The sequence below is a fragment of the Taudactylus pleione genome, unplaced genomic scaffold (genome assembly GCF_031769625.1).
Source record: "Taudactylus pleione unplaced genomic scaffold, aTauple2 ptg000144l, whole genome shotgun sequence".
NCBI classification, from domain to species: domain Eukaryota; kingdom Metazoa; phylum Chordata; class Amphibia; order Anura; family Myobatrachidae; genus Taudactylus; species Taudactylus pleione.
In genome coordinates this window covers 550,003-562,852 of record NW_028284546.1, presented here as the reverse complement: position 1 = coordinate 562,852, position 12,850 = coordinate 550,003, and the positions used below count along the sequence as shown (strand labels likewise).

At 41.1% G+C, this 12,850-nt stretch overlaps 1 protein-coding gene across 1 annotated transcript in view; it reads right to left on the bottom strand.

Annotated features, from left to right (window-relative positions):
* The window catches only part of LOC148522686 (uncharacterized), a 115,014-nt gene extending 102,480 nt beyond the window's left edge, over window positions 1–12,534 (bottom strand). Inside the window, 1 exon segment of the mRNA XM_088473891.1 lies at window positions 12,502–12,534. Within this exon segment, the coding sequence (XP_088330017.1) occupies window positions 12,502–12,534 (33 nt within the window).
* Between the last annotated feature and the right edge of the window lie 316 nt (window positions 12,535–12,850).

Here is a 12,850-nt window from a genome sequence, read left to right as displayed (position 1 = left end):
GTATCTTTTGTGTGGTGTGTGTCCTTTGTGTAGTATGTGCCCTTTATGTAGTGTGTCTCCTTTGTGTAGTATGTATCTTTGTGTAGGATGTGTCTTTTGTGTAGTGTGTGTCCTTTGTGTAGTGTGCCCTTTGTGTGGTGTGTCTCCTTTGTGTAGTATGTATCTTTGTGTAGTGTGTGTCCTTTGTGTAGTATGTATCCTTGTGTAGTGTGTCTCCTTTGTGTAGGATGTGTCATTTGTGTAGTGTGTATCCTTTGTGTAGTGTGTCTTTGTGTAGTATGTATCTTTTGTAGTGTGTGTCCTTTCTGTAGTGTGTGTCCTTTGTGTAGTATGTATCTGTGTAGTGTATGTCCTTTGTGTAGTATGTGCCCTTTGTGTAGGATGTGTCCTTTGTGTAGTGTGTCCTTTGTGTAGTATGTCTCCTTTGTGTAGTGTGTATCCTTTGTGTAGTGTGTCCTTTGTGTAGTATGTGCCCTTTTTGTAGTGTGTCTCCTTTGTGTAGTATGTATCTTTGTGTAGTGTGTATCCTTTGTGTAGTGTTTGTCCTTTGTGTAGTGTGTGTAGTATGTATCTTTGTGTAGGATGCATCCTTTGTGTAGTATGTGTCCTTTGTGTAGTATGTGCCATTTGTGTAATGTCACTCCTTTGTGTAGAATGTATCTTTCTATAGTGTGTATCCTTTGTGTAGTAAGTGTCCTTTGTGTAGTAAGTCTTCTTTGTGTAGTGTGTGTCCTTTGTGTAGTATGTCTCCTTTGTGTAGTGTGTCCTTTGTGTAGTGTGCCCTTTGTGTAGTATGTATCTTTATGTAGTGTGTGTCCTTTGTGTAGTGTGTCCTTTGTGTAGTATGTATCTTTGTGTAGTGTGTGTCCTTTGTGTAGTATGTCTCCTTTGTGTAGTGTGTGTCCTTTGTGTAGTGTGTGTCCTTTGTGTAGTGTGTATCCTTTGTGTAGTGTGTTCTTTGTGTAGTATATGCCCTTTGTGTAGTATGTATCTTTGTGTAGAGTGTCCTTTGTGTAGTGTGTCGCCTTTGTGTAGGATGTGTCCTTTGTGTAGTGTGTATCCTTTGTGTAGTGTGTCTTTTTGTAATATGTATCTTTTGTAGTGTGTGTTCTTTGTGTAGTGTGTCCTTTGTGTAGTATGTATCTTTGTGTAGTGTGTGTTCCTTTGTGTAGTGTGTCCTTTGTGTAGTATGTGCCCTTTGTGTAGTGTGTATCTTTGTGTAGTGTGTATCCTTTGTGTAGTGTGTGTCCTTTGTGTAGTATGTGCCCTTTGTGTAGTATGTATCTTTGTGTAGGATGTGTCCTTTGTGTAGTGTGTCCTTTGTTTAGTGTGTCTTTGTGTAATATGTATCTTTTGTAGTGTGTATCCTTTGTGTAGTGTGTCCTTTGTGTAGTATGTATCTTTATGTAGTGTGTGTCCTTTGTGTAGTGTGTCCTTTGTGTAGTATGTATCTTTGTGTAGTGTGTGTCCTTTGTGTAGTATGTCTCCTTTGTGTAGTGTGTCCTTTGTGTAGTGTGTGTCCTTTGTGTAGTGTGTATACTTTGTGTAGTATATGCCCTTTGTGTAGTGTGTCTCCTTTGTGTAGTATGTATCTTTGTGTAGTGTGTCCATTGTGTAGTGTGTCGCCTTTGTGTAGTATGTATCTTTGTGTAGGATGTGTCCTTTGTGTAGTATGTCTCCTTTGTGTAGTGTGTCCTTTGTGTAGTATGTGCCCTTTTTGTAGTGTGTCTCCTTTGTGTAGTATGTATCTTTGTGTAGTGTATGTCCTTTGTGTAGTATGTGCCTTTTGTGTAATGTCACTCCTTTGTGTAGTATGTATCTTTGTATAGTGTGTATCCTTTGTGTATTAAGTGTCCTTTGTGTAGTATGTCTTCTTTGTGTATTGTGTGTCCTTTGTGTAGTGTGTGCCCTTTCTGTAGTATGTATCTTTATGTAGTGTGTGTCCTTTGTGTAGTATGTATCTTTGTGTAGTGTGTGTCCTTTGTGTAGTATGTCTCCTTTCTGCAGTGTGTGTCCTTTGTGTAGTGTGTATCCTTTGTGTAGTGTGTTCTTTGTGTAGTATATGCCCTTTGTGTAGTGTGTCTCCTGTGTTTAGTATGTATCGTTGTGTAGTGTGTCCTTTGTGTAGTGTGTCTCCTTTGTGTAGGATGTGTCCTTTGTGTAGTGTGTATCCTTTGTGTAATATGTATCTTTTGTAGTGGGTATCCTTTGTGTAGTATGTGCCCTTTGTGTAGTGTCTCCTTTGTGTAGTATCTTTGTGTAGTATGTGCCCTTTGTGTAGTGTCTCCTTTGTGTAGTATGTATCTTTGTGTAGTGTGTCCTTTGTGTAGTATGTCTCCTTTGTGTAGTGTGTATCCTTTGTGTAGTGTGTGCCCTTTTTTGTAGTGTGTCTCCTTAGTGTAGTATGTTTCTTTGTGTAGTGTGTATCCTTTGTGTAGTGTGTCCTTTGTGTAGTGTGTGTAGTATGTATCTTTGTGTAGTGTGTCTCCTTTGTGTAGTATGTATCTTTGTGTAGGATGTGTCCTTTGTGTAGTGTGTATCCTTTGTGTAGTGTGTGTCCTTTTTGTAGTGTCCTTTGTGTAGTGTGTGTCCTTTATGTAGTATGTGCCCTTTGTTTAGTTTGTGTCCTTTGTGTAGTATGTATCTTTGTGTAGTGTGCCCATTGTGCAGTGTGTCTCCTTTTATGTAGTATGTATCTTTGTGTAGTATGTATCCTTTGTGTAGTGTGTGTCCTTTGTATAGTGTGTCCTTTGTGTAGTGTGTATCTTTGAGTAGTGTGTGTCCTTTGTGTAGTGTGTCTCATTTGTGTAGTATGTATCTGTGTAGGATGTGTCCTTTGTGTAGTATGTATCTTTGTGTTGGATGTGTCCTTTTTGTAGTGTGTCCTTTGTGTAGTGTGTATCTTTTGTGTGGTGTGTGTCCTTTGTGTAGTATGTGCCCTTTGTGTAGTATGTATCTTTGTGTAGGATGTGTCTTTTGTGTAGTGTGTGTCCTTTGTGTAGTGTGCCCTTTGTGTGGTGTGTCTCCTTTGTGTAGTATGTATCTTTGTGTAGTATGTATCTTTGTGTAGTGTGTCTCCTTTGTGTAGGATGTGTCATTTGTGTAGTGTGTATCCTTTGTGTAGTGTGTCTTTGTGTAGTATGTATCTTTTGTAGTGTGTGTCCTTTGTGTAGTGTGTGTCCTTTGTGTAGTATGTATCTTTGTGTAGTGTATGTCCTTTGTGTAGTATGTGCCCTTTGTGTAGGATGTGTTCTTTGTGTAGTGTCATTTGTGTAGTATGTCTCCTTTGTGTAGTGTGTATCCTTTGTGTAGTGTGTCCTTTGTGTAGTATGTGCCCTTTTTGTAGTGTGTCTCCTTTGTGTAGTATGTATCTTTGTGTAGTGTGTATCCATTGTGTAGTGTTTGTCCTTTGTGTGTAGTATGTATCTTTGTGTAGGATGCGTCCTTTGTGTAGTGTGTGTCCTTTGTGTAGTATGTGCCATTTGTGTAATGTCACTCCTTTGTGTAGAATGTATCTTTCTATAGTGTGTATCCTTTGTGTAGTAAGTGTCCTTTGTGTAGTAAGTCTTCTTTGTGTAGTGTGTGTCCTTTGTGTAGTATGTCTCCTTTGTGTAGTGTGTGTCCTTTGTGTAGTGTGCCCTTTGTGTAGTATGTATCTTTATGTAGTGTGTGTCCTTTGTGTAGTGTGTCCTTTGTGTAGTATGTATCTTTGTGTAGTGTGTGTCCTTTGTGTAGTATGTCTCCTTTGTGTAGTGTGTCCTTTGTGTAGTGTGTGTCCTTTGTGTAGTGTGTATCCTTTGTGTAGTGTGTTCTTTGTGTAGTATATGCCCTTTGTGTAGTATGTATCTTTGTGTAGTGTGTCCTTTGTGTAGTGTGTCGCCTTTGTGTAGGATGTGTCCTTTGTGTAGTGTCTTTTTGTAATATGTATCTTTTGTAGTGTGTATCCTTTGTGTAGTGTGTGTCCTTTGTGTAGTATGTGCCCTTTGTTTAGTGTCTCCTTTGTGTAGTATGTATCTTTGTGTAGTGTGTGTTCCTTTGTGTAGTATGTCCTTTGTGTAGTATGTGCACTTTGTGTAGTGTGTATCTTTGTGTAGTGTGTATCCTTTGTGTAGTGTGTGTCCTTTATGTAGTATGTGCCCTTTGTGTAGTATGTATCTTTGTGTAGGATGTGTCCTTTGTGTAGTGTGTCCTTTGTGTAGTATGTCTCCTTTGTGTAGTGTGTATCCTTTGTTTAGTGTGTCTTTGTGTAATATGTATCTTTTGTAGTGTGTATCCTTTGTGTAGTGTGTGTCCTTTGTGTAGTACGTATCTTTATGTAGTGTGTGTCCTTTGTGTAGTGTGTCCTTTGTGTAGTATGTATCTTTGTGTAGTGTGTGTCCTTTGTGTAGTATGTCTCCTTTGTGTAGTGTGTGTCCTTTGTGTAGTGTGTGTCCTTTGTGTAGTGTGTATCCTTTGTGTAGTGTGTTCTTTGTGTAGTATATGCCCTTTGTGTAGTGTGTCTCCTTTGTGTAGTATGTATCTTTCTGTAGTGTGTCCTTTGTGTAGTGTGTCGCCTTTGTGTAGTATGTATCTTTGTGTAGGATGTGTCCTTTGTGTAGTGTGTCCTTTGTGTAGTATGTCTCCTTTGTGTAGTGTGTATCCTTTGTGTAGTGTGTCCTTTGTGTAGTATGTGCCCTTTTTGTAGTGTGTCTCCTTTGTGTAGTATGTATCTTTGTGTAGTGTATGTCCTTTGTGTAGTATGTGCCATTTGTGTAATGTCACTCCTTTGTGTAGTATGTATCTTTGTATAGTGTGTATCCTTTGTGTATTAAGTGTCCTTTGTGTAGTATGTCTTCTTTGTGTATTGTGTGTCCTTTGTGTAGTGTCTCCTTTGTGTAGTGTGTGTCCTTTGTGTAGTGTGTATCCTTTGTGTAGTGTGTTCATTGTGTAGTATATGCCCTTTGTGTAGTGTGTCTCCTGTGTTTAGTATGTATCGTTGTGTAGTGTGTCCTTTGTGTAGTGTGTCTCCTTTGTGTAGGATGTGTCCTTTGTGTAGTGTGTATCCTTTGTGTAATATGTAGTGGGTATCCTTTGTGTAGGATGTCCTTTGTGTAGTTTGTACCCTTTGTGTAGTGTCTCCTTTGTGTAGTATCTTTGTGTAGTATGTGCCCTTTGTGTAGTGTCTCCTTTGTGTAGTATGTATCTTTGTGTAGTGTGTCCTTTGTGTAGTATGTCTCCTTTGTGTAGTGTGTATCCTTTGTGTAGTGTGTCCTTTGTGTAGTATGTGCCCTTTTTTGTAGTGTGTCTCCTTAGTGTAGTATGTTTCTTTGTGTAGTGTGTCCTTTGTGTAGTGTGTGTAGTATGTATCTTTGTGTAGTGTGTGTCCTTTGTGTATTGTGTCTCCTTTGTGTAGTATGTATCTTTGTGTAGGATGTCCTTTGTGTAGTGTGTATCCTTTGTGCAGTGTGTGTCCTTTGTGTAGTGTTTCTCCTTTGTGTAGTGTGTGTCCTTTGTGTAGTGTGCCATTTGTGTAGTGTCTCTCCTTTGTGTAGTATGTATCTTTGTATAGTGTGTATCCTTTGTGTAGTGTGTCCTTTGTGTAGTATGTCTTCTTTGTGTAGTGTGTCCTTTGTGTAGTATGTCTCCTTTGTGTAGTGTGTGCCCTTTGTGTAGTATGTATCTTCATGTAGTGTGTGTCCTTTGTGTAGTATGTATCTTTGTGTAGTGTGTCCTTTGAGTCGTATGTATTTTTGTGTAGGATGTCCTTTGTGTAGTTTGTATCCTTTGTGTAGTGTGTGTCCTTTGTATAGTGTGTGTCCTTTGTGTAGTATGTATCTTTGTGTAGTGTGTGTCCTTTGTGTAGTATGTGCCCTTTGTGTAGTGTGTCTCCTTTGTGTAGTATGTATCTTTGTGTAGGATGTGTCCTTTGTGTAGTGTGTCAATTGTGTAGTATGTATCTTTGTGTAGTGTGTGTCCTTTGTGTAGTCTGTGTCCCTTGTGTAGTGTGTGTCCTTTGTGTGGTGTGTCCTTTGTGTAGAATGTGCCCTTTGTGTAGTGTGTCTCCTTTGTGTAGTATGTATCTTTGTGTAGGATGTGTCCTTTGTGTAGTGTGTATCCTTTGTGTAGTGTGTCCTTTTTGTAGTGTCCTTTATGTAGTATGTGCCCTTTGTGTAGTTTGTGTCCATTGTGTAGTATGTATCTTTGTGTAGTGTGCCCTTTGTGTAGTGTGTCTCCTTTGTGTAGTATGTCTTTTTGTGTAGTATGTATCCTTTGTGTAGTGTGTGTCCTTTGTATAGTGTGTCCTTTGTGTAGTGTGTATCTTTGAGTAGTGTGTCCTTTGTGTAGTGTGTCTCCTTTGTGTAGTCTGTATCCTTTGTGTAGTATGTATCTTTGTGTAGGATGTGTCCTTTGTGTAGTGTGTATCCTTTGTGTAGTGTGTCCTTTTTGTAGTGTCCTTTATGTAGTATGTGCCCTTTGTGTAGTTTGTGTCCATTGTGTAGTATGTATCTTTGTGTAGTGTGCCCTTTGTGTAGTGTGTCTCCTTTGTGTAGTATGTCTTTTTGTGTAGTATGTATCCTTTGTGTAGTGTGTGTCCTTTGTATAGTGTGTCCTTTGTGTAGTGTGTATCTTTGAGTAGTGTGTCCTTTGTGTAGTGTGTCTCCTTTGTGTAGTCTGTATCCTTTGTGTAGTATGTATCATTGTGTAGGATGTGTCCTTTGTGTAGTGTGTGTTCTTTGTGTAGTGTGCCCTTTGTGTGGTGTGTCTCCTTTGTGTAGTATGTATCTTTGTGTAGTGTATGTCCTTTGTGTAGTATGTGCCCTTTGTGTAGTGTGTGTCCTTTGTGTAGTATGTATCTTTGTGTAGTGTGTGTCCTTTGTGTAGTATGTATCTTTGTGTAGTGTGTGTCCTTTGTGTAGTCTGTGCCCTTTGTGTAGTGTCTCCTTTGTGGAGGATGTGTATCCTTTGTGTAGTATGTATTGTTTGTAGTGTGTCCTTTGTGTAGTCTTTTTTCCTTTGTGTAGTGTGTATCCTTTGTGTAGTGTGTCTCCTTTGTGTAGTATGTATCTTTGTGTAGTCTGTGTTCTTTGTGTAGTGTGTATCCTTTGTGTAGTGTGTGTCCTTTGTGTAGTATGTCTCCTTTGTGTAGTATGTGTCCTTTGTGTAGTATCTGTCCTTTGTGTAGTATGTGCCTTTTGTGTAGTGTGTCTCCTTTGTGTAGTATGTATCTTTGTGTAGTGTGTATCCTTTGTGTAGTGTGTGTTCTTTGTGTAGTATGTCTCCTTTGTGTAGTATGTGTCCTTTGTGTAGTGTGTCTTCTTTGTGTAGTATGTATCTTTGTGTAGTGTGTATTCTTTGTGTAGTATGTATCTTTGTGTAGTGTGTCCTTTGTGTAGTATGTCTTTGTGTAATGTGTCTCCTTTGTGTAGTGTGTCTCCTTTGTGTAGTGTGTCCTTTGTGTAGTGTGTATCCTTTGTGTAGTGTGTCTCCTTTGTGTAGTATGTATCTTTGTGTAGTCTGTGTTCTTTGTGTAGTGTGTATCCTTTGTGTAGTGTGTGTCCTTTGTGTAGTATGTGTCCTTTGTGTAGTATCTGTCCTTTGTGTAGTATGTGCCTTTTGTGTAGTGTGTCTCCTTTGTGTAATATGTATCTTTGTGTAGTGTGTATCCTTTGTGTAGTGTGTGTTCTTTGTGTAGTATGTCTCCTTTGTGTAGTATGTGTCCTTTGTGTAGTGTGTCTTCTTTGTGTAGTATGTATCTTTGTGTAGTGTGTATCTTTGTGTAGTGTGTCCTTTGTGTAGTATGTCTCCTTTGTCTAGTATGTCTTTGTGTAGTGTGTCTCCTTTGTGTAGTGTGTATCCTTTGTGTAGTGTGTCCTTTGTGTAGTATGTCTCCTTTGTGTAGTCTCCTTTGTGTAGTATGTATCCTTTGTGTAGTATGTCTCCTTTGTGTAGTGTGTCTCCTTTGTGTAGTTTGTATCCTTTGTGTAGTTTGTGTTCTTTGTGTAGTATGTCTCCTTTGTGTAGTGTGTCTCCTTTGTGTAGTATGTGTTCTTTGGGAATTTACCAATATGATAGTAAAGTACTATTTCCGGCAGTGACATGTTCTCCATATAATACATCAGAGGTGTAAGAACACTGCGCTGACTCCGCAAGGATCGCACGTAGCCGGTCGATGTTTGCAATCTGCGCATGTATATGTATCATAGTTCGCGTGCGGAAACCGGCTGCTGTGATCGGGAAGCGACCACAGTGATTGGCAGGAAGTGTCCCTTTGGGGGTGGTCAGTGAAATGTAGGCATGGCGGGGCGTGTAAACGCTGTTACAGGGGGCGTGTATAAATAAGCCCCTGCGATTGTGTACACTGGCAGAAGTCTAGATGGTGACAGGAAGTTTAGCAGTTTCTGCGGTAGGGTCAGGTCACCCACAACTGTGCGCATGGTTCCGATTTTACCGCTGCCTTGTGGATGCATGTTATGGGAAGGGGGCGGCTTTATACAGTGATGGGCGTCTTGGTATCGAGCTGCGGTTGCCATGCGATTGCATTCATTAGCTTATTCTCGCAGTGTGTTTATAGAGACATGTAATCAGGTAAGTTGGGGCACCTGTAGGAATTGTTTGCATCGACTTCCAGGACTTATTTTCCTTCCAGTGGAGCAGCTATAAGCTATATGTTATATGCTATAATCTATATGTTATATGCTATATGTTATATGCTATATGTTATAAGCTATGTTATATGTTATAATCTATATGTTATATGCTATATGTTATAAGCTATGTTATATGTTATAAGCTATGTTATATGTTATATGCTATAAGCTATATGTTATATGCTATATGTTATATGCTATAATCTATGTTATATGCTATATGTTATAAGCTGTTATATGTTATAAGCTATGTTATATGTTATATGCTATAAGCTATATGTTATATGCTATAAGCTATATGTTATATGCTATAAGCTATATGCTATGTTATATGCTATAAGCTATATGTTATATGCTATATGTTATAAGCTATGTTATATGTTATAAGCTATATGTTATGTGCTATATGTTATATGCTATATGTTATAAGCTATGGGGTATATACAATTAGCCGCTGGGTTTACCCCGCGACTAATTGTTGCGCTGGTGGTGAGTCAATGGGGACTCCACACGCGGGTGTCCACGAGACCCCGTGCGCGAGTCCCCCGCTGTCGTGCTTTACCTCGCACCTCATGTAGGTGCGAGATAACAGCTGCACGAAGCAGCCCTTGTCGGCCTCGCGCGCTTCAGAAAAACACAATGTTTCCGCACTTCTCGCGGAAACAGTGTGTTCCCGTGAGCGAGGGCACATTTACCGATGCGGTGAAAAAACAATTTTATTGAATAGCTTAACCCCGCGCCGCGGGACTTTCGAGCCCCAATTACTCGCGGGAGAAGTCCCACGGGTAATTGTATATACCCCTATATGTTATAAGCTATATGTTATATATGTTATATGCTATAAGCTATATGTTATAAGCTATGTTATATGCTATAAGCTATGTTATATGTTATAAGCTATATGTTATATGCTATATGTTATGTTTTCTATTCATTGTAAGTTCCCTGAAAATCAAATTTTTTTAAAGTCTGAAATTTAGTTTTTTCTAATATAAACTTTTTCCTTATCCTCTGAGTTTCCTGCATAGCGACCGATGCGCCATATCCGGTTCCTCACTATAACTCCATGGCTTCAACGTCAATAATAACTAGAACAGTGGGGATGATCTAACACTTGTGGCTGGAAGTATATATGGAAAATGGGCAACAAGGTATTGAAAGAGGTGTAAGAAATAAAGTCTGTAGGGTAACAATTCCTATGTATGAAATAGAACAGGGATTCTCAAACTATTTTGCTCTGGGACCCCGTCTGAAAATAAAAATGGTTACAGGACCCCAGCAGTTACCACACCATGACCACTACACACGTGTGTGCACAGTAGCACTGCGGAGGCTTCATACAGAAGTGACGTGACCACTAATGAGACCACACGTCGCAGGGATGAGCCCTTTTCTGAGCCCCTGTCCCTGTATGTTTTCTATAATACAGTCATGCTATTTTTTTTATGCCCCCTGTATAAAATTATGCTTTGGGGGTGGCAGGGAGAGGCAGAAGGTGTCTGGTAGGCAGATGTGTATTGGGAGAGCAATATGGCTACTGACAGCCATTTTCATTCATGGGTCTTATGTGTGTATCAGGCATGAAGCAGACAGGCCTTAAATCCACAAGGCGTTGTCTACTGCGATGTACGCTTACGTTAAGTTTTAGAAAGTCCTTATCAGTAGTTAACCAATAAAGTAGTTTGAAGTAGGTTTATGCCCATATTAGTAAGAGTTAGATGGGTATGCAAGTAGTATACTATATAAACAGGAGACAAAGGAGATTCCAGTGGCCTGCCCTAAGCCTGGACCAGAGACTGCAGTTGGTGGCCAGGATATTGTTCATTCCAGCTCTCCATTCTGAGAGACGAGGCTCCTGGATCGTGTAACCATTTATATTCTGAAGCTAAGTAGCTATTATTCTTTTATATCTTGTCATTTGTTGTAATAAAGTGCATTTTTTTCAAGATACTGGTTTGTGTGGCTTAATTAACCTTCTCTATCCAAGTACCTTATTTAGTTCCACCGGGATGACAGGGGAGGCAGTGGGTAATAGGGAGGTAGTGAGTGGCAGAGGGTGGAGGTGAGAGACTGGGTAGGTAGTGGATGACAGGGTGAGGCAGTAGGTAACAGGTAGGTAGTGAGTGGCAAAGGGTGGTGAGAGACTAGGTAGGTAGTGGATGACAGGGGGAGGCAGTGGGTAATAGGGAGGTAGTGAATGGCAGAGGGTGGAGGTGAGAGACTGGGTAGGTAGTGGGTGACAGGGGGAGGCAGTGGGTAACAGGTAGGTAGTGAGTGTTAGAGGGTGGAGGTGAGAGACTGGGTAGGTAGTGGGTGACAGGGGGAGGCAGTGGGTAATAGGGAGGTAGTGAGTGACAGAGGGTGGAGGTGAGAGACTGGGTAGGTAGTGGATGACGGGGAGGCAGTGGGTAACAGGTAGGTAATGAGTGGCAGAGGGTGGAGGTGAGAGACTGGGTAGGTAGTGGATGACAGGGGGAGGCAGTGGGTAATAGGGAGGTAGTGAGTGGCAGAGGGTGGATGTGAGAGACTGGGTAGGTAGTGGGTGACAGGGGGAGGCAGTGGGTAATAGGGAGGTAGTGAGTGGCAGAGGGTGGAGGTGAGAGACTGGGTAGGTAGTGGATGACGGGGAGGCAGTGGGTAACAGGTAGGCAGAGGATGACAGGGGAAGGCAGAGGGTGATTAGGGAGATGCAGTGGGTGACACAGGGTGATAGAGGAGGGTAGAGGGTGACACCATGCAAGCCGGGACCCCAAGCTGATATGGTCGCAACCCACAGTGTGGGAAATACTGACAGAATTGAACCCGAGGTAATAGAGCAATATGCTGCAATTAAGAGCCAGGATATTGAAGATAATGGTTTAAACTTACAGGGGAAGAAAAGAAACATCATAGAGACACCTGTACTGACCATTTGTATTATGTCTCCTCCGATATGATGGTTGTCACTATCAGAGGGTGAACTGATCATGAAATCGAGAAAAGTGGGAAATTCAATTGATAGTGATCACTCCATCATTACAATGCACGAATTAGTGTTTTTCCCCAATATTTCTCATAACTGGTTTTTCTTTAATAAATGCATAAAACCGTCATCTTTACATGTAATATATTTTGCTAACCGAAATCTTTTTAAAGACAAACACTTATCGTGGCAATGAAAGGTTCTGTGATGACCATATGGAAAGGTCCTATGTTTCCATCGACACTACCCATCAGTAATTTATTACACGTCCCCACAAGGAGACCTAGGACAATGTATTCAATATGGCTAACGATTATATTAACAGCTCGACAAACTTTAAAACACACAAATTGTTTCCTGGCTATTGGCCCATTCTACAAACAAGTGACATCATCTACAGTAATGACATATCCAAGGAAGACCAGGAGCATCCAGTCGGGTGTTGTAACATTTGATTCCCATGCCTTGGACCTGTATGACACGCACTGCTGTCCATTCCTCCATCCCCTATTGTTTTATTGGGTATATAAGCTTGCTCTACCTGCATCCTGGATTGAAGAATTAGGTGCTGATATTTTGCCTGCAAACAATCACATGGACCTTGCGTCTTATGTTGAATTACTGCAGGTATGCGTGCACCCGATACCCAAACAATCACATGGACCTTGCGTCTTATGTTGAATTACTGCAGGTATGCGTGCACCCGATACCCAAACAATCACATGGACCTTGCGTCTTATGTTGAATTACTGCAGGTATGCATGCACCCGATACCCAAACAATCACATGGACCTTGCGTCTTATGTTGAATTACTGCAGGTATGCGTGCACCCGATACCCAAACAAAACAAAAATGGACGCAAAATCACGCAGGTGACCAAAAAGATGCAGCACTGAACACCGGGCACTTACCGATGTGTTCCGTCCGCTTCTTTGATCTCTCATCCTTCCTGTCAGTCCCCCTCCTGTTGGTTCCAGGCTCAATTGTTGGTACAGTTGCAGAGGAGGATGCTGGGAGGAAGGGGCTTATGGGAGATGTAGTTCTTACTGCTGACAATGACACACACACGGGGGTCACACACACCTGATGGGATCCTCACACACACGGGGTCACACACGATCTCACACACACAGCTGCAGATGAGGATCAATATGTCAGGGAATCGGAGGGTTAGAGAGGGTGTGTTAGGGTTAGGGAGGGTGTGCTAGGGTTAGGAAGGGTGTGTTAGGGTTAGGGAGGATGTGTTAGGGTTAGGGAGGA